The 22684-nt window shown below is 37.3% G+C and overlaps 1 protein-coding gene across 1 annotated transcript in view; it reads left to right on the top strand.

Moving 5' to 3' along the window:
• Nucleotides 1-22356, top strand: part of LOC149802440 (bone morphogenetic protein 3-like) — a 49214-nt gene extending 26858 nt beyond the window's left edge. The window contains exons 2-3 of the mRNA XM_089951663.1: nt 8463-9436; nt 18699-22356. Of these exons, the coding sequence (XP_089807789.1) occupies nt 8463-9436; nt 18699-18890 (1166 nt within the window). The 3' untranslated portion in view covers nt 18891-22356. The remainder of the gene's footprint in view (nt 1-8462; nt 9437-18698) is intronic.
• The last annotated feature ends 328 nt before the right edge of the window (nt 22357-22684 follow it).

Below are 22684 nucleotides of genomic sequence, written 5' to 3'. Positions count from 1 at the left end.
CAACATCAGTGTCACGTTCGCGCAGATACATTTCACAAGTCGTTTATAAACTAAGGTAATATTACAAGCCATGGTTTGATGTCTAAACATTGCCGCAGGCTAAAGTTAATCTCTTACGCAAGGCTACCGTGACCAGAGAGAAGATCCGCATCTTTAATCGGCACAGGCGTTGGATCGCGTGACTTCCCACTTATGTGTTACAGCTTAGTCCTAATATCAGAGGAACCTGCGAGGAACGGGCGTGTTCTAAATCCGTCCCCACCTGCACAGACAGCGAGAAGGACATTGTTCGCAACGTTTGATTGGATCGGGTCAAAACGACATCCAATCGGAATTGAAATAGAGGATGTGATAACAATTTCGATCCGAATTATAACTTCTAATTAGGAAACAAAAATTTAGTCACGCCTAGGAAGATATAAGGTTACTCCAAGGAAGCCACTCGTAATTTGGCGGTATAACTTAGAGAGGAGATTCTAAGGAGAGACAAAGCTACGTAAAGGAATCTTTTGGGGGAGAAAGAACTTCCGGTTCTGTTAAGTTTTGAGTCTCAAAGAGGGGAAACGGAAGTGAGACTAGCAGAGCAGTCGGAGTCGACAAGATTAGTCGGTGGAGAGAACCGAGGAGGAGGAGGAAAAGGAGTCGAGGAGGAGAAAGTGGATAAGGAGGAGGAGTATAGAGAAGTCAAGGAGGAGAAGGAATTTAGAGAAAGTCGAGACGAAGAGGAGAAGGAATTGGAAGAATAGGAGAGAAGAATAAACAGATGAGTATAATACAAGGACAGGTGGAAAGCTATCTCACACTACTATCAAATGAGGCAATAGGCTATCACAGGGTCGAGCGAAAGGAGAGTATTTGGGAAATTTGAAGCACTTGACTATTGAATTCTTATTAAATTGTTATTCGTTGAATTTCCCTTTTTTGCATATTCAATCATTTAACCGTCGGCATTGCTGACCGGGGTCTTGGAGTTTTACATCTTTCTTTCACTAATTTAACTTCCAACCAAAATCGAGCCTGGGTGGGACATCTGTAATAATTTAAATAAAATATTGGGGGCACCCCACCCCAACCATAACACACCTACCACAATGGCGGCATAACAACCCGTCACGTCACAATCAATTTAAATTTTTTATGGTGACACTGTTGCACTGGTGCACCTAAGCACGTGCTTAGTGTGCTTCGTGGATGGATGGACAGAACTATCACTCCGGTACTTGTGACCGATGCTGAGGGAAAGTGTTCATTCTTACGTTGACATCGTCAATTCAGCCGCTTTCTGCGATCTCTATATTCATAGTATACAAATTTACACCAAGTCGTCGTTTAATTTTCGGCGTAAATAAAAGTGAAACAAATTCTGTACTATACTCTGGATTAAGAAGAACACAATCGATGAGGAAAGCCTTCTTTGTCAGTGAGAAGCCTGCCTTATCGCTTGAGTGATAAATAATGCGTGTTGGTGACTTAGTGGACTTACGTATTAGTCGGGACACATAGCGCAAGCTAACATTTATGTAACAGGCTTTTTTGTATCTTTTATGGCGAGTTGTTCTTGTTTACGTGCTTATATTATTGTAAAGAAAAGAGCAGCAAGGGCGAAGTCTGGATAAAACACTGATTTTGGTCTTACTAAAAGAAAATGCCTGGACTATCCGTTTTATGGTGAATCTGTGTTAGGGAAATTTTGGAGTAATCATATAATCCTAGAACTGCAAATACCGCTGGTTCTCTGGTTGAACTAGAGACAGAGCACTTAAGAGTCTAATCATTTAAAAAATCAAAGTGTATATTCAGTGCAGAAACACTGCAAAACTGGGTAATTTTCCAGGCTTTCTACGGCCTGCCCAAGCTATATTGCCATTTTGAAACAATGTTTTGCTTTAAGATTGGATAGACTGACAGAGCGTCTGGCAGCTTAAGGAATCCAGTGTACTGTTACGTGGCTCTTATTAGATAGGTAACTAAGATCAGACGAAATTTTAATTGTATAAAAAAATTAAAATATCAAAAAATATATGAGGTATACCGAATGCCAGATACAACAAATAGTCGCGGTTGCAAGAACCTTTGTGTGAATAAGCGTCACATCTCCTTGATAACGGATTCATTCAACTCTTGAAATAATGCAGAGCCATGAAGGGCAGTTTTTATGTCAATAGTCAATCTCCCTCCTCCCCCCTTCTGAAATACAAGTTTCGTGAAAATTTGCCACCGTTATACTAAGGTAAAAATGAAATACATTACATTTTAGCTGCAAGAAAGCTCCCGACGGCACCCTTTTGCCCCTACCCCCCCTCGCGCCGCCACACAACTGCATGCATACCGTCAACATTTATTAATTTACTTTGCGAATTTATTGTCAACTTATCGTGGACAAAATTTCAGACTTCACAAAGTTACCATAGAAAAGATAAGAACAAACTTCCGTAACATAAACATATTTTTGCTAGGGAGCATTGACTGCCGAATATTTTTTGAGAGGTTCATGAAGACAGGTGATGTCATCATTACTCTTTTTTACAATAAGAGATGAATATGATCTCTATTAAAGAGAAAGAATGTGTGTGTGTCTGTGTGTGTGTGTGTGAGTGTGTGTGGTTCACGAAGTATTTATGAAAATCTAGGCTTTTTCTCGATAGTTTTGATCCAGCATGGTTGACAGCTGTACAGTTGAAGATCATCATACTTATACCGCCATAACTGAGAAGCAAATGTGGAATATCAGTAATCGAAATTGACTACGGTGTTGAGCTGAAAACTACGGTAATATTCTTGTATCAATATAACGTTACAATACTGAGATTAGCTCACATGGTCCCGCAGTTTTGTAGGCACTTTAATGCACGGGATGGCGCCAGTGTTAAACACACATACAACAGGGCCCGACGTTCGGGACTACACACAAGAGGCACCAAAGCAAATCACTTGTGGTAGGAGAGGTTTGGCGACAGCCAGTCAGCTTTGCAGATAACACTCTGCGGATGTAATATTTAAAGGGAAAGTTTATATCACAAGTTACAAGCGTTAGACTAAGTAGTAGTTGCTCCAGATCTGCGGTAATCCAAGACAGTTTATGTTACAGCTATAGTATGTTCCCATTTACGTGCGAACGACGACACAGACAGGGCAAATGTCAAGATATTGTTGTTATTTTTGTCTTGCATTTCCCTTTTACTACAATCCATGATTTCTTTCTATCTTCTAACATAATTAGATCTGAAACTCAATAAACAGGACTCGCATGCAAACAACAGTAACAAATTTATTGGTCACATCAGTTCGGAACAACTGTACATACCAAATGTTACGTTAACACCAGATAGTCGTGCTGGCGTCTTGTGGCTGATTGATATCCGCTTTCTGAAACCAACGGAGTTACAAAATGATTGCAATGTACGTCAACCCCCTCAACACAGCCAGACCCAGACCCACACCCCCAGACCCCATATATATGTGTGTGTGTGTGTGTGTGTGTGTGTGTCCTGGACAACCTTTACTTGTCTGAAATATATTTTTTTATATTAAAGGGAGATAAACATATCTGAAAGCATTTTTTATATATGTTAGGATATGTTCAGCCGTTCAAATATATATAAAAAAATATTTGATAATATAATTGAAGGTATATAACTAAGTAATTTATACACTAATATTGATGTGTCTCGATACTGCTTGCTTCACATCATACATCATATGAACTCTGTCGGTTTTTATGTTTTTGATGTGATACAATGTAACTTAGTCCGAGTTTCCTCTGACCCTTTTCACCCCATTTTTGATATTTGAATATTTATGTTGGGGTGTAGGGTCAGAGTCCATTCCCTATCGAAAAGTTGGAATTCGCCTACACCATTTGGTGTCGGCATTGGGCAGCCGCTTACTAGCCGGCCCAGCAAACCTGAACGACCTTTCATGGAGATATACCTGCATGAAATCAACAGGAATGTGATTTATTTTTTAAAAAAATCGTGAGCATTGCATTCGTCATGCCTTTATCCGCTGCCAGACGAGACGAAAGTACGTCCTTGCTAAAATTTGATCTGCATTTGGCCATTGGCATACCGAGTCACGTGACCAAACAACTATGGCAACCTACATGTCAGTGACATAGAGGTCATATAGTCACGTAATATCGACAAACAAATTTCCAAAGTTGTTGTACATAGAATTTGGACATATTATATACAAGTCACTTAATGTTTGTAAATATATATAATGCACACTTAATTCTCAACATATTTATTCTGAAAACAACGAACAGAAACATGTCGGTATGACAGCAGGGATGAGAAAACCATTTTCAAGAAGTACCGAGCACGTGTCAGCGATGTTTTTGTTGGTGTCACGTGACTACCACATTGACATATGCTCTGTGAGTAGTGAATCTGGTTTTCTTCAAATTGCTGCACTATTTACAGATTTTCGGTCGTTGTTTTCACAATAAATATTCAAAAAAGATTATGTTTGTTCATTTTTCTATAAAAATTACGTGATTTTCATGTATATGTTCGATTTGTTTTCTTACAGCAACATTAGAAATTGTTTATTGTTGATAGCACGTGACTATATGACCCCTGCTGTCACTGAAGGTAGGTTTCAAGAGTTGTGTAGTTACGTGACTAGGATTGCAAATGGCCAGATATAGGTCAAATTTCAGCAACGATGTACTTTCGTCTCGTCTGTCAGCGGATTCAAGACAGAACGAATGCTAATGATCGCAATTTTTGAGACTCTGACCCTACACCCGAACATAAATGTCCAAAATGGGGTGGCAAGGGTCAGAGGAAACTAGGACTAAATGTAACTATGTCATATACAAAATACTTTAAGGTCACCATCGTATATAATTAAATCACAAAATAAATTTATATCTTGTCTGTAAATTTCAAAAGTACCTGGATAATCTGTCCGAGATCAAGATGGTGGATTAAAAAGCAGCTGAAACAATGACATCGTGGTCTATTTTTAGCGAAGGTCAGTTTCAGTACAAACGCTGTTTCCGTTTGTGCCATAAATAATCTATTGACACTATTCTCTGTTTAGATGAATCCCATTTTCACTTTTGGAGACAAAAATGCTTTTCAAAATTTGTATATATATATATATATATATATATATATATATATATATATATATATATATATATATATATATATATATATGAACATCACTAAACGACTAACATTTTTTTCTAGTAACCGCCTATGATATTTGATTGTCAATTTAGGCCGGGCTTCAGCTAACAGTCCAGTCAGACAGCAGAGGTGGATCGGAGCATTCGGCAAGTCGAGAAAGAAAGAAGCTAGAATGCAATTCGCTCTCACTAATTATATATTTGGAATTTACGTTACGATATGGCGCATGCGCAACTTAGAGATCAATCCTGTGGATCATATTTCGAATGGGTGCCGATAGCTGCCATATGGATAAACTTGGCTATTTACGAAACATGTATTAACAGAGAAATTACGAATGCATGGAACTATTTATTTAATTCGCAACTTTCTGGTCAATCCAGTTGTAAAAGTCGTCCGAATAGACTGCAGTTCCATTTTCACAAACAAAAAAATTCCTTTCAAACACAATGTTGATCTTTCTCCTGTTAGTTACTGTACTGAAATACTGACCCGAAGAATATCTTTCTCTCGCAGAAATAACCTAGGTTAATATGGCGACGGAAGAAGACAAAGCCACACTCGGAACATATTCCGCTTTTGTCGCTTATTTGTTGTGCACTTTGCAGGAGGCGAATTACTTAAGTTTTGTATATTCCTTCGACTGCTTCCACGGTTATTTCTCGATTTGATGGACATGGTCAATTTGATGGACATGGTCGATTTGATGGACATACGGCCGATCTGATGGACATGGCCGGTTTGATGGACATGGCAGCGCGATTGGTATTGTGCCGTGAAGTGTTTCTTGGTAGACGCTTTACTCTCCATGCCTCATCACGGCATGAACACCAGGTGCTGATGTGCGATAAAGCACAGCAAGCCAACACCCATCCTCCCTCTCTGACAGAATTATAAAATTTACTATAAAAATTGTTTAACTAGAAATACAAAGCAAACTCTACGGTGTATTGCTAACTATTAAACTGTCCAGTTGCTAAGCATATGGTTTCTGGTCTCAGGTTTTGGCTTATTCGAAAGTCTGTTGTACAATGTGTTTGACTATGATGGAATAAGGTAGTTCAGAGTTTTTCACTTTTGGGTTTGATATTAAAGACCTGATTTATTACAGAGAATTGCATCAGTTATTTAAAGGACGAGTTCCGAAATAGACAGGTAGGGCAAGAAAGGTGTTATTTGTGATATGCATGGTCTGCCTGGTGTAACAAGGTGGGAAAAAATCTAACATATTTTGGTTGATCTGATTGCGCATGGAGTTTAGACTAATTAGCTCCCATTCAAGCTATTTAACAGTGAAAGGTTATAAATCACGTGTCACCTGTCGAAAAGAGGTAACACAAACCATACAGCCAATCAGATGCGTGTATGGGGTCCATGTTCTTTTCCTATAGTAATAAAAGTATTGACAATGTCAGCCAAGTTAGAATTGATCCTTGCCTAAATTTGACTATGTTGGATCTGGACCTCAAGTTTACTTCTTTTCCTTGACGTTGTGTTCCTGTTTTTCATATTAACTGTATTAAAATCGCTCATTCTCGATTATTTGCATGACATTACTAATTGTTGGCTCATTATAGACTCAGAATGAAAAACGTAGTTCTGATGATGTATGATAACAACGTTGAAAACACTTCAAATCATATGTAACTTCAATTCCGCGGAAGCAAGCTGATTTTTACATATTCCAATATGTCCATAAATTATAGTCTTCAAGTTTAAAGATAAAGATATGAACACCTGAATATCGTGAGCTAGGAATCAATGTTTGATTCTCCCATGATATCTGGGGCTTATGAAACGCTTGTGAAGGAAATACGTTAATTATCCCCACCTTTACGTAGATTGACTTGTGACACTTTGATACCTCAATCTCTTCTCGAAGTTTATGTATTTTACCAAGTACTTACAACCTTCTTAATATCCAAATAATCTCTCAATTTGTGTGCCCTTATCTAGCCTCAATGACCCGAGCTCTCGCTCACACTCGTGCTGGTTAAGATCTTATCAAGTGACTTGTTTGAGGGAATTTAATTCTTCAATTTTTTCTCCATCAACAAGATGCAACAAGCCACAGCACACAGACCGCTTGTCGCTGGGAAGATAACTGATAAACTCCGATTGAGGGCATGATCCCTGTGTACATACACTGGAGCCGCAAGTCATGGCAACCAAGTTATGCGGATAACATTGGTCGCTATCGTTGAAATTGATAGTCTCCGGCTTTCATCAGATATACTAAGCACGACAAGCTTCGGCGTGTGTACTTCCTGTCTTAGACACGAGATGAAACCCGTTAATCCTTTGATACCTACAGTTACACAACGGCTTAATAGATAATTATTTCGTCCGAATGTAGTACGTACCCTTTCCGTCGCAAATAAACATAGTTGCATAGAAGGGCTCTTAATTAACGTTTGACAAATCATCAAGACAACAACATAGATACATGATATTTCTTCTACAAATATATTTTCTATTACTGTACCTTTGCTTCAATATCAACCAACCGTTCATAGACTTATGTACCACCCTCGTATATTACAAAAGAAAGCTGGCAGATAGCATGTTGCGTCCAATTTGCGTTTTTCGTTCTGTAGCGCACTACTAAGCACTGGTTCACCACCTGCCTTCTTTAATTAACGCGAAACGCATAACATATAAAAAAATGTGTCTCATTAAGAGCTAATAAGTTTGATATATGCAAGAAATAGACACCATGATTAAGAAAAATTAGGAGAAACAAATGCTCCGCATAAAGATAAGGGACCGATGCTAACTGTGAACTTGTCAAACCCTTCAACGGAACTTGAAAATGAACCTGTTAAGACACAAAAAATGTATAGTTAATTGTATGTTGACTGAATAATGGGACGTGTTTTTCTATACCTGCGATTGTGAGTAACTGTACTACTACATTAGAAGATTGAAAGGCTTGCATCCATCTCGATCAGTAACCAGTTAGCATGTCCAAAACGGAGACTGAAAGAACTTCCTTGTTTCATTCCCTAAAGCAAGATTCTTGAACAGGCTACAAATTAAGGCTTCAGCGAAGCATCTACCTTTTACATTTCGATTTATTTATGTACAGTTTTTCAAACTTGATTCAAGGGCAAAAATGTAGCTAAATCTTTAGTTAAGACGTTAATAGGATGTCGCTTTGATCATACATTTAGGTTGATATGTGATTGCTTCAGTTTATGCTAATCTAACCTCTTTCTTTCTGTACTTGTCTATCAGCTTGACTATCTCATATTCTATTGCATTTAGTCTATCAAGAAACCGAAAGCTTTCAGCACATCAGTACATTCTTTCTCGTTACAGCGGAGGTGAATGGAGAAGCGATGTTTGTGTTCAACCTGACCTCAATAGTTACCTCAGAGGAGATGATTAGCGCCGAGATACATCTGTATAAAAGAAAACAAAAGCTACGTAGGAGGAACCTAGACATAGAACTGTTGATATACGAGATCGCTCCCCACTATATTAGCCAGACTAGCGTGATCACTATGAGGGCCGAATCATTCGGATGGCAGTGGTTTGACGTCACAGAAGGGGTCAAGAGCTGTTTAGCCGCCAGACGTGATCATCCTTACATGTTTGCCTTGAAATTCAGATCAGAGAAACCAAATGGAAAGCACACCATACTTGCTTTGAAAAAATTTATGCATCACCATTCAGTGCCGTATCTCATCGTATATTCAAATGATACTGAAAACGTTGGTCTGGAAAAATTGGACAAATTGACAGAATCATTTAAAGCGATAACAAATGCAGACAAAGATGAAAACGCATCAGGTTCAAATTCTCAGCGTTCGAAAAGGGATTTAAGTGGTGTATCAAACGATGGCGCTTTCCGACAATCTCGATCATTGTTCACAAACGAAATTCCGGAAGACCCCAATGATTATCGGAAGTATGCATTCGGATTTAACATGCCTCAGACACACCCTGGAATGCTGCAAGCGAGAAAGGAACAAAAACATCGCCCGTCTGACTCCAGACTTATCCCATATCCAAATTCCAGCACTGATATCAGAAACGGGCGAAAGTGGAAAAGAAGGCAAAAGAACACAAAGAATAGGAAAAATAGAAACAAGAAAAATAAGCAAGAACTACCGTTCAAATGGGATGACTATCATGATAACATGGCAACCGAAGAGAACAGTGGAAGGTTATGTAGCAAGAAAAAGCTAATTGTAGACTTTAATGACATTGGCTGGGGAGAATGGATTATTTCTCCAAAGTCATTTGAAGCTCATTATTGTTCAGGGAGTTGTCCATTTCCTCTAACAAAGGTAAGCAGCAATGTTTCTTCACAGTTTAACTTTTTTTCCTAGGATTGTGGTGACGTGGCGATAAACTCCATCCATACATACATACATAGTCTGTTACGACCGCTCCGGTGGCCTAGTGGTTAGAGCGTCCACCCTGGATGCGGTAGGTCGTGGGTTCCAACCCCAGCCGAGTCATACCAAAGACTTCTATAGCTGCCTCGCTAGGCACTCAGCGTTAAGATGTTAGTATTATGACTGGTCGACATGGATGTGACTGGGTGGGACGTCATGCTACATGTCGGCGGCATGATGCCCCAGTCCTAGACATCACTTTAAATTGCCACACTGCAGATATCGTAGCGATATGACTGGAAAATTGTTAAAGCTACGTTGAAAATCTAAATCACACACACACACACACACACACACAGAGTCTGTTGCAGAACGAACTACCAAAATCGCTTCGCATGCGACATTGTGCTGCATAAACCCGTCTAGGTCTCACAGACTGGAACTTTACAAAATATATGTCGTGCCTAATATAAGACTGGTTTTATTGTTTCCATACGATTTCAACCTTGGGTAGGTGATAGTAAAAGTCACGGTCTTACTAAGCATGGAAACAGAAATACAAAACAAGAAATGGAAAAAGAAATAACAACACAAGAAAGACCGTTGCCTGGTCAATGGGTTAGAGTCTGTAAATGCTTTAATGGCGTCTTCTAAGTATATATTCCAAAGAAATCTTGAACATTCTGCATCTTGTTAAAGGTGTGGCCTCATTTTTCAGAAAGTTTACACGTGGCGTGCACACTCAGTTTTTATTTTTTTAATAATGAATCGACTTGCATACAAACGTTTAAAAAACTGCAATTGATCTAAAAATGATAAAGTTTGTAAAGCAGACGAGTTCTTGTGTACACTCAAAATTGATCCAAAAAGAGAAAGCTTGTAAAGCAGACGAGTTCTCGTGTATACTCAACATGAGCTGCTACTTGTATTTGGACAGAATCTTTTAGTAAAAGTAATAAGACTGGAATTTTCTCTAAATTGTATTTAAAGTAACTTTTCATTGAATTATATTGAAACTGATTTCAATATAACTTAATGAAAAATTAGGTTTAATACAATTTAGAGAAAATTCCAATCGTATTACTTTACTAACAAAATTCTGTCTTATAATCATGCTACATTTGTCTAATGAGATATTAACAAAAGTTTCGAAGGGGCCCCGAGTGGCCGAGTGTTCTAAAGCGCTCAGCGTTACGGATCACTGCCATCTCACCTCTGCGTGAGTTCGAATATCGGATTCGGCTAATGTGGTTATGTGAGAAAGCTTGCCAGCAGCTTCTTGTGGGATGGTGGTTCATTCCGGGTTTTTCCCGGATTCTTCCTCCACAGTTTCTACTAGCCGCCACGTATAGCCTATATCGTGCTGAAAATGGCGTTAAACTCTACAAGAACAACACTTTCGAAGAATTCTGAGTTACTTAAATTCATTCTTCATCACCTTTAACTGTTAATCGGCATGCTTTAAAAATCCTTTTTTTTCAGTTGAAAATTTATATTTACAGGATGAAACGTAAAAATGTTGCTCCTTGTTCGTGTGTAGCAACAATAAATAGTTCGAAAATGTTTAGAACCATGATATAAATCAACGCTTTGCTACGACTTAATTCTTCGTCTCAAAAATAACGGTAATCACCTACTGCCAGGTCCAATACCTGATAGTTTCAGAACTCACAGGTCAGTAGCTCTATTTACCTTGAAAATCTGCAACGTTTTCAACAGAATAATAGTCTTCGCAAGGCAAATTATCAACCGTTTTCTCCGTGATATTACATTTTGTAAGACAGGGTAGTGGTGAGTGTTTCTGAAACTCTTGTTGATCGGTTAATTTCCGCCGTTTTATATCAGATCTTGGAAAATAAATTTGTTCGCGCTTTTCTTTGTTCCCTTGTTTTCAAACAAATCTATTTTTGCGATATTGTGAAAACTATTTTAGGCCAGTTTTATAGTGTCTACATTGCATTTCTTGTTTGGCCATACATCGGTTTGTTCTAATACACGCGGCCCGTAGTATGGTAAATTTCTAAGCAAATCGTATGATATTTGCGTTTTCAAAGAGGTGCCGACAATAAGCCAAGATGCTGCTATGGTTTTTTTCAGACAGCGGATCAGTAGCTTCTTAGTCCGAATTTCCTCTGGTCCTTGTCACCTCATTTTTGATATTTGGATAGTTATGTTGGGGTGTAGGGTCAGAGTCCATTCCCTATCGAAAAGTTGGAATTCACCGACACCATTTGGTGTCGGCATGGGGTAGCCGCTTACTAGCCGGCCCAGCAAACTTGAACGACTTTTCATCGAGATATACCTGCATGAAATCGACAAGAATATGATTTATTTTCTAAAAAATCGTGAGCATAGCATTCGTCATGTCTTTAATCCCTTGACAGACGAGACGAAAGTACGTCCTTGCTGAAATTTGACCTGGATCTGGCCATTGGCATCCCGAGTCACATGACTATACAAATCTCGCAACTGACATAGAGGTCATATAGTCACGTGACATAGAGGTCATATAGTCACGTGATATCGACAAACACATTTCCAAAGTTGTTGTACATAGAATTTGAACATATTATATAGAAGTCACTTAATGTTTATTAGTAAATATAATGCACACTTAATTCTCAAAAATTTTGTTCTGAGAACAACGACTAGAAAGCTGTCGGTATGGCAGCAGAGAGGAGAAAACCATTTTCAAGAAGTACCGAGCACGTGTCAGCGATGTTTTTGTTGGTGTCACGTGACTACTATATTGACATATGCTCTCTGCGTTGTGATTCTGGTTTTCTTCAAACTGCTGCACCATTTACAGATTTTCGGTCGTTGTTTTCACAATAAATATTTTGAGAAGTTTATATTTGTTCATTTTTTATAAAAATTACATGACTTTCATCTATGTTTGATTTGTTTTCCTTCAGCAACACTAGAAATTATTTATTGTTGATAGCACGTGACTGTACGACCCCTGATGCCATTGACATGTAGTTTGCGAGAGTTGTTTAGTCACGTGTCTAAGAATGCAAATACCCAGATATAGGTCAAATTTCAGCAACGATGTATTTTTGTCTCGTCTGTCAGCGGATTAAATACAGAACGAATGCTATGATCGCAATTTTTGAGAAAATAAATCATATTCCTATCTATTTCACACAGGTCCATCTCGATGAAAGGTCGTTCAATTTTTCTGGGGCAGCTAGTAAGCGGCTACCCCATGCCGACACCAAATGGTGTCGGCGAATTCCAACATTTTCGATGGGGAATGGACTCTGACCCTACACCCCAACATAAATGTCAAAATATTAAAAATGTGGTGGCAAGGGTCAGAGGAAACTCGGACTAGTAGCTTCTTAGAAGATAACAGATATGTACCAGTGTCTGTCCAAATACCCCAAACTGCGATATTTTTTTGGATTAAGGAAGAAGACATATCACTGTTTGGATAGTGAAGAATCAGATAGCAGTTTGATTATGTTATGTGCCAGATTGGCTCGCATATTTTCATGGACGATATATATCTTGCAGAAGACAAATTTGATGTCAGTTTGGCTCTTACAAACAAGACTGGTTCCAATGTTGTTGTTTTTTTATGGGATAATATGTATCTTTCAGAAGACAAATCTGATAGCAGTTTGGCTTTGCTACTTACCAGACTGGTTCCAATATTTCCAGAGACAGTTTGTATCTTTCTTAAACATATTCCATGGTTTACGTCGATATGATCGTCGAATTTTGCTAAAAGTATTTGCTATCACACAAAATGTGAAGATCGCCGCTCATGGGACTGTCATTGGAATTTGGGGACACAGTGAATTATATATTTTAGACTGTTCTTGTGAACTGCTTCAATTCTTTTTAAAATTAGAAAATTGTTTTTAATGTGATTTCACATCTAGATTTCTCACGATGAATGATGGTCCCTTGTAGACCTTATTTAGACTTAAGAACGAAAAGCAAAACACAAACTCTAGACCCCAGATGTGGAAATGTATGTACTGAGGAAATATCACATCTGCATATCAGCACAGAACATTGCTTTCTTATTTCACTTTAACAGGAGTGGCTTCAAGATAATCGAGTTGCAGTAGACACACTCGTCCAGTGTTTGTTATAAATTTTCCTGATTGCTACTGGAGGTAATATATTTATGATGTGCTCGAGTAGCCATTAATTAGCACCTAGTGCAATCTTTTAAAGGAACAAAAGGTGAGAGAAATGGATTGACCAAGACACACCCATCAAATTGCGTCGACCAAATATATCGACATTGTATACTGTTGTCTTCGAAAACTTCATACAAGAACAGATTGTGCCATCTTTGGTTTCATATGAAGGATCAGTGATCAAAGAGTAGATAATTGAATATACTGTTGGTTCGTATACGTAGGTACGTTTTGAAGTTTTCTGCTGTAAATCGAATTGACTCCTCCAGAACAATAGCTTTGCAATTTTTACTTTAGTCGTTGACAATAGCTTAATTTCGGGTTAAAGTGGACCCCAACAATCTCTTTTTATTTTGACTCACACATTTTTTCTTCCATTCGACATTGAATCAATACACTGTATATATCATAGAAATGGATCATTACAAAATAAGAGAAGTTGCAAAAGATAAAAGAAACTGAATTCTTCAAATTTATTTTAAATATTTTGTTGGAGTATGTTTATTAGATAATAATAATAATAATAATAAAGAGGACTTTGTATAGCGCCTAATCTTTAGAAGCTCAAAGCGCTTTACAGCATTAGACAACACCTATAACATAAAAAACAGAAAAAAAACATATAATGATATGATTGCAAAAAACAAACACCATGAAATTAGAAAACATAAAAACATGCTGCAAATATTTAAGATAGGAAACATTATTAGGTCTTTACTAAGTATTTTGTTATATTTAGAAATCTGTCGATAAGATTGAAATATGTCTACTTTCTCTTAAATGTCGAAATCATTGTATGCTACAAGAAGCATGATGCTGAGAATGTAAAGAAGATAATAATAACTAGCTTACACATTTCTTCCTAAACGCTTTGTTAAGAAATATTGATATGTAAAAATGTGTCAGTTTTCTTTGTTACACACACACACGCACACACACACACACACACACACACACACATATATATATATATATATATATATATATATATATATATATATATATATATATATATATATATATATTTAGCAAACCTTGTGCGTTGTTTGTCTTCCTTTACACAATTTCATGCTCTAATTTGTGCGTAAGCGCAAATGTTTACTAGCCCCGTGCCACTTGTCATTAATTTTCCTAATGGTCTCTTGTCAGTAATTTTTTTTATTGGTCCCTGCTCGAAAGGAAACAATTGGAATCCCGCGGGTGTTTATCTTATCTGCTTACCAATGATCCGGGGTATAAACTCAATGTTTACGAGAGAAACGCTTGACCTTGCCCAGAGAAACGTGATAATTCGAGACTTCATCGTAAAGTTCACAAAAAGTAGTGATATACTGATTTCGATTGCCTGTGTAATTTGCTTGTTTTGTGAAGTATATGACAGGTGTAAATATTTTAGATATTTTTATGCAAAGAAATACTATGAAAGAAAAATATATTTATGCCTGTTTTAATGGCCAAGTAAATTGTAATTATTATTCCTGCAGACAACGTAAAAGGTTGAAAAATGTATTAGCGGCACAAGTAGAATACGCAGGTGCTATGTTTCGATATAGATTACGAGTGAAAATTATGCGTTTATGTCGACAACTAGGAGAACGTTAATAAGTTAACCACTTAGGACATTTTATTAGACAAAATCTGTTTGCTCTACCTGGCACCTAATTATTCTTGTTTTCTTTCAATGCCAGAAGACACCGTTCATTATTCAACACTAAAAGGGCAAAAGGCAGTACTTATACAGTACCAAAGTACTTTAAACACAGTCGAAACAGTTGAGATGACTGAGAGGTCTCTTTCAGACAGTATCAATAAGCAGCCGTAAATACGGCAAATCTACATTCTGACTTGAACCGGAAGCATGTGATCCCCTGTGCGACCAGCTGGCACAATAATGGTTACGGTCTTCTTTGACACCGTAATTCTCGGCCGAAAATGAGACATAATTATGCAATTATTTCACAGCTTCTTTTTCACCCGTTTTGCCGCGTATTTTGGACTTGTTTCCCAGTTGTACCTGTTGATCAATAAATTGTTTTTCAGTCGATTTTTTGAAAGAAAAATGACCTAAAAATCATTAACATGAATTTGTCTTAATATTTTTACAAAGTTTGAAAGATAACAATCTTGGTCAAGTTTTACAACTTTAGTGAAATTAAAATAACAATTGACTGATGTTGTCTTCATTTTCATCTTCAATTTGTCAATTTTCCACGTGAATTTTCTCCTGGAATCTGTATTGACTCGCTTGCTTTATTTTCCTACTTGATCCGGTTGGACAATGACTCTTCAGTCAACATCTAACTAATCCCCTTAATCTATTTCAATTGTACGAAAGTATTTGAGTAAACTTTCAAACAACGTAGTAAAACAACCTCAAAGGCCCAGTGTTTGTCGCCATTCCATTATCCCTCCTTGTCGGCACGTCCGTAAACAAAATATTGGATATTAAGGTAAACAAAAGGAGAGACATATTCCATACACCAGCGTCCGAAACTGTTCTTATTTCTTGAGGCTCTTCATCGTAAAATGGTGGGTCAAATAAAAGATAATTTTTATGACTTTTTGTTATACAATATCCACGTCTTGCTTCTTGCTACAATTTGATAAAACTTTATAAGATTAAAGTACACAGTTGTCATATTGTCAGTTTAGGAGGAAACTACCCTATTACGCAATCTCAGGGAAACTTCCAGAATGTTAAGCGACAAGTTAAAGCTTAAGTCTGATAGGATTGTTTGTATCTTTTGTAGCAAACTCCCTCTTTTTATTTCGATTCTTTTAGACTCTATGCAAAATACGATACGTTGTACTACACATCGTGTTTTGTGTCTTTGTATTCTCTGGCCCTCAAGTGGAAAGACTTCATTCATAAACTTGCCACTTGTACTTACAATATATATCTGGTGAGTTAAGAATCTGTCCTTACGTCTCTATGCAAACAGCGTAGCTCTCGAGTATCACTAGTTAACTGTTTCTTATCTCGGGCAAAGGGCTCGAGTTCGGCTCCGTCATCTTTAGCGCAAAAGACACCAAGTCAAGCGTTTTTGACTTCACTTCAAAAGATCTGAACCTCTTTGTGCCCTTGTGAAATGTGCTGCGAACTAGGATGAGTATATCTTGGATGCAGTCACACCTTAACCATCATCACACTGAGAGTGAGATTAGAAAGGTTCATATAGCATCCATCTTCTGAGATGTAAATCTGCTATTTGTCTTTAAATTAAATATGCTTTTGGACATTGTATAGCAGATTTTGTGTCAAACTAATCTGCAGGTATGTGGCGGAAACAGGGCTTCACACTCTACAGATTATCTTCAAGTTACGAGTATTGAAACTTTTCACTGAAAACTTATCTCTTTTGATGACTCTCATAGATTTAGGTTTAAAAGACGTGATATTTGAACTGAGTATATGTAAGTACTCTATTAGTGTGTCAGAAATTGTTTCAAAGACCAGGCGTTTATATGCTACTGTTGTCAGTAGATGAGTCTTGTTAGACAGGAAGAGTTAAAAACAATTTATTCTGGGTATTATTATACGACATAGATCTGTCTACATAAATAAACCCTTGACACGCATGTGCAAGTACGTAAGATTTAGCGGTATTCATTCCACCCATTAGCTGATAATTGTAGAATTGATTCCAAAGCGAGAAGGATAGTTTGTTTGGTACGCTAATTGTGGATAGAAATAAGGATCAGAATTCTACACAAGCAAAGCTGATGGTCAATTTTCTTGAAATCGCTATGAAAGGGTCAGAAAAACACCATTGCTGATTCTGAAAAGTTGAAACACACACAAAACTAGTTCCCTTTATCCCTCTGTGAATGCAATGGAGTGAATACGTGTCGTTCCCCACAATATTTTCTCCACAACATATCTTAGAAAACAAAACACAATATTTGAGAAATCTAACATTTCTTGTCACTTCATGAAATGTCAACAGATATTACACCTAATGTATATTCTTGTTCTGTGTTTGTAAATATAATCTACAATTCTCGATGGTCAATGGATATTCTCAGCAAACCAACCAGTTATATATATATATATATATATATATATATATATATATATATATATATATATATATATATATATATATATATATATATATATATATATAATCATATGAAGTCCCTTTATTTAATTATCTTATGCATGAAAGGATCAACATTTACAAGCCTTTTGAGGGTCTAACACATATTCACAACTGAAAGGGGCTTACTAATTACAAGCGTTTTGAGGGTCTAACACATATTCACAAATGAAAGGGGTTTAATAATTACAAGCGTCCTGAGGGTCTAACACATATTCACAACTGAAAGGGGCTTACTAATTACAAGCGTTTTGAGGGTCTAACACATATTCACAAATGAAAGGGGCTTACTAATTACAAGCGTTTCGAGGGTCTAACACATATTCACAAATGAAAGGGGTTTAATAATTACAAGCGTCATGAGGGTCTAACACATATTCACAACTGAAAGGGGCTTACTAATTACAAGCGTTTTGAGGGTCTAACACATATTCACAACTGAAAGGGGCTTACTAATTACAAGCGTTTTGAGGGTCTAACACATATTCACAAATGAAAGGGGTTTACTAATTACAAGCATTTTGAGGGTCTAACACATATTCACAAATGAAAGGGGCTTACTAATTACAAGCGTTTTGAGGGTCTAACACATATTCACAAATGAAAGGGGCTTACTAATTACAAGCGTTTTAAGGGTCTAACACATACTCACAACTGAAAGGGGCTTACTAATTACTAACCAACTTATTTCAAAGACTTAAAATTGCTGACTCGTTATTTCAGTAATGTTTGAACGATGTCTAATATCTAACTTTCTAAACTGGCCACTACTATTAGATGTTGATTAATTACTAAAGGAGGCATAATACGGTTGCTTGGAAACTATATGGGAGGATGGAAACAAAAGAGGTATTTAAAAAGGGAACAAATATAAATGTATACAAAGGCGCTGGTAAGCCAAGTCAATGTATAGCTAAAGTTTACAAATAAATCTGATCTATTCCTTTTTTCCAGAAACTGAGGCCATCTAATCACGCCACAATCCAGAGTATAGTAAATGCCATAGGAATATATGCCGACGTACCAGCGCCATGTTGCGTGCCCGACTCACTGTCTTCATTGACTTTGCTCTACTTCGACGAGAACAGAAACGTCGTTTTGAAGAATTACCCAGGAATGACAGTACAAACGTGTGCCTGTCGGTAGTGCTTATATAAGACGGTTATTCAGAAGTCACTTTAACAAATAATGGCAAGAAAACGTAATATTTAGGCGGCCCACGGGTAACGGAGACTATTTTAGAATTATTGACAAGCAAACTACATGATGTAAACTGTGACAACATAATCCCGCTGTTTTGATATTGGCTTGCATTTTTGTAAGTAATTAATACTTATGTGCTTCTAATAAAGAAGTAAAATTCCTCAGAAACTTAGATGCAATACAGCTGTGATATCATCACAGCGATCTTCACAACTTTGTGATCATCACAGCGATTCCATATGAACTGAGGAGGAAACTTGTAAGCTACGTTACCAAAGGACGCCGTCGTCTGTATCTTGTTTTGGCCAGTACACGGGACCCATGTTCTGAAAGGGATCCTAGATGACGGATATTAAAATAACTCATGTGGTAAATGTTCTTTGCATCTGAATATTTCATACAATAAACAATACATGCGAATCCACCGAGGATGTTGTGTTCTTTCCTAATTTCTTGATGTCGATTCTCACTGACACAAGACTGTCACGACTCGGATTCAAAAGAAAATGGATGATTCTCTTACGGAAGCGTAGAAACCTAACAGCGAGAATATTTTCAATTTGTATAGTGTTTTCAGAAAGAAAAAAAAGGGCAGGACGGAAACGATCCGTTACATTCTTAATGCGTTCCTTTTATAGCAATCGATCCCTAAGTGGGCGGTGCTTCGTACAATGAATGACAAAGAATTGGGGAGTATAATATGAGCGGCTTGTGTGGGCTTCGAAATCTTTATTAACAGTGTTTTAGTGTAGAGTGAACTCGTAGAACGTTGGTCCTTACGAATAGTTGGACGTCGAATCTCTGGATTTCTTCACATAGTTAAGAAAGAATGTCTCTCACACACACATGTGAACTCGGTTTTGTTTACCAGAAAAGCTCGTAGAATAAATGTTGATTTATCATTCTACCTCATTTTCAGAATAACGTGACAATAAACTCTCATCAGACTCTTCATTGTTGATCCTATATAACTATATTATGATATACGAATGAGTTATAGCGTGCGCGTGTGCATTTGTGTGTGTGTGTGTGTGTTTATTACATGTAGAGCCAGTCGGAACACGCTCGTGCCTTTCTGCCAGTGATTGGGAAAACTCCTCGAAAATGCTTCTCTAGCCTCCATTAATGTTCTTTGTTTACCAAAAAAGTCATGAGCAACACACCACGCACCATGACGGCCCCGACTTAACTGAGTGACATTCTCGGTCGAAACATTTCTAAATTCTTTTTGAAGCACTAAAGAACTTTCTTTTACTGAACATATACAAACAATTCCAAACAAGTACCATACTGACTTTTACAATGTTCAATTTTCATGTCGTACTTTAACGTGCGACTGAGTTCTCCTTCATTTTCTCATGATTTCCCCCATTTTAAGCTGCATCACCCCATCAACGTATATCTGAGATTTAATTTTACAGAAAATCCACGAGTTGTTCCGACTGATCTAGATCCCATACTAGGGCTAATTAAGGGGCTAATTATAAGTTTGCTAGGAAAACGAAGAATTGTATTTTCATTAGATGAGACCGAATGATGATAAATAACGTCGCTTGATACAACAATTTGAAATTGAGATATTGGGTGATCTCACTAACAAAAGAAGAAAAGAAAACGTTGCAGGATTTTAGATACTTGTTTGTGGAAACATTTATAATGCAATTATTGATTGTATGGCACATACTCACAAATACATTTCATCCAAACAATTTTATTTCCCTGCTAGTCCCAGGTCCAGGTATGTCAAGCCAGGTTTCATTACCCTTTTTCTGGCTTTTGTTTTTTCTCGGTTGACCAAAAGGAATTACTGCATCTCGCATACACAAAGTCGTTTCACCTCACCTTTAACCCCACAGAAATTAACCAATTGTTAACATCTACTGTACTCGCTCGTGAATGACGGTGAGTGGTCAAAAGCGCTCACCGTTACGGATCACTGCCATCTCACCTCTGTCTGCGTGGGTTCGAATCTCGGATTCGGCTAATGTGGTTATGTGAGAAAGCTTGCCAGTAGCTTCTCATGGGTCGATGGTTCTTTTTATGGGTTTCCCGGGTTCTTCCTCCATCGTTTATACCGGCCGCCATGTATAGCCTATCTTGTGCTGAAAATGGCGTTGAACTCTACGACAACAATAACAACAACTACAAACAACGTATACCCACATGTGCCATCAACTATTACAGGCTTATCCGGGTTCGCTCTGTTCATCTGAATTCATAAGCGGAAGGAACACAATAGATCCAGCCCTGCGGGTGCATTTTGCAACTGTTGATCTTGGTCAATGCTGTCCGTATTTCGACGCTCTTTGTACAAGAACAATGCGATATCCAACGTTCAATGCTTCTTATATAGTGTTGGAATATATGGACATTATACAAGTTTCCAACGCGATTAACTCATTTCTCTATAGAACTGATATCTAGGGAAAAGGCAGCTAAATTGCAGTCTGAACGAAGTCGAAATAATAAAACAATCGTAGTAAACGATATTAAGACAAATTATTTCGATCTGAAGAAATCGAATATTTTATACTTTTGTTGCCGAATGAAATTTTTAACTTCTACATTGACCCCAATTCGATGGAAATGTCAAAGGAAAGTGAGGCAAAAGACAAGCTTACTTTTAGAATTACATTCTGCAGAGAAGCAATCGACAGAACGATCTGTTGGAAGTCAACATGCATTTTATTGAAACGTGTATTTTATTACTATTATATGGGTAAAATAACATCGACTGCGACAGTAGAATGCATGTATGTGTTGTGACTTTGGCTTTGTAATATATGCAGTCAAATAACCAATCTGGCATGGAAATCCCATTGAGTTTAAGCTTGAGTTTGTGTCTTAGCCCGTCACAAAGAACTCTGCTTTTAATCATCAGGCTTGAATTAATTGATAATGAGAACTCATTGTCAGGATCAAAATGAGTTTTACGATTTCCAACCCGATTGCGAGAATGGTGGAATCGATTTGAAGCAACAAGTTAAATTTCTTTTTCTACTGTTGTAATGACTGAGAAACTGACAATATTTTAACAATGCTTAATTTAGAATAGAAGAATTTCTTATAGAAAGTGAGACAAAAGAGGCGATGCCGAATCCGCGGGGTTACCTCATGATAAGTACTTTAGTCAATGTGGTAATTTGTTGTGATAGTAGTTTTACAACTGTCGGTGTCGTTATATATGTGTCATGACTTATTTCTCTAATGGATGAAAACTCTATCATTACACCCCATTGTAAATTTCATCACCATATATTTAATGTTACCTCTACCAATGTTGAAATTTGTTGTATATGCCCATGTTTTGAATGTTTTCTTTAAATGTTAAGTCGATAACCTGTTCATAAAACTACCTATCAATTTGTAACTGTACGTGAAAATCATGAATAAAGTGTTCGAAATCTAGCATTAGTGTCCATTACTACTGTACTGTCTTTGAGGTAGCTAGCATTAGTGTCTATTCCTACTGTACTGTCTTTGAGGTAACTAGCATTAGATACAACGACCACATTGACCAGTTGTTTGTTTTTCGTTTTTGTTGTTTCTTTGTTGTTGTTTTTTTTTTCTTTGGGGGGGGGGGGGTTGGGGGGAGTGTTGTTGCTTTAATTGTGTTATTGATCCAAATTTGAAGTATTACACCATTTCTCATACTAGGCTAGACCCTCAGTCCATAAAACTCATTCCTCGAGGAGCGGACATGAATATTTAGAATAAAATATATCCAACGCTGATGG

This window comes from Sinohyriopsis cumingii, chromosome 3 (assembly GCF_028554795.1).
Source record: "Sinohyriopsis cumingii isolate HCF-2022 chromosome 3, ASM2855479v2, whole genome shotgun sequence".
Lineage (NCBI taxonomy): Eukaryota > Metazoa > Mollusca > Bivalvia > Unionida > Unionidae > Sinohyriopsis > Sinohyriopsis cumingii.
Note: the sequence above shows the minus strand (reverse complement) of the source record. Positions and strands in the feature narration are given on the sequence as shown.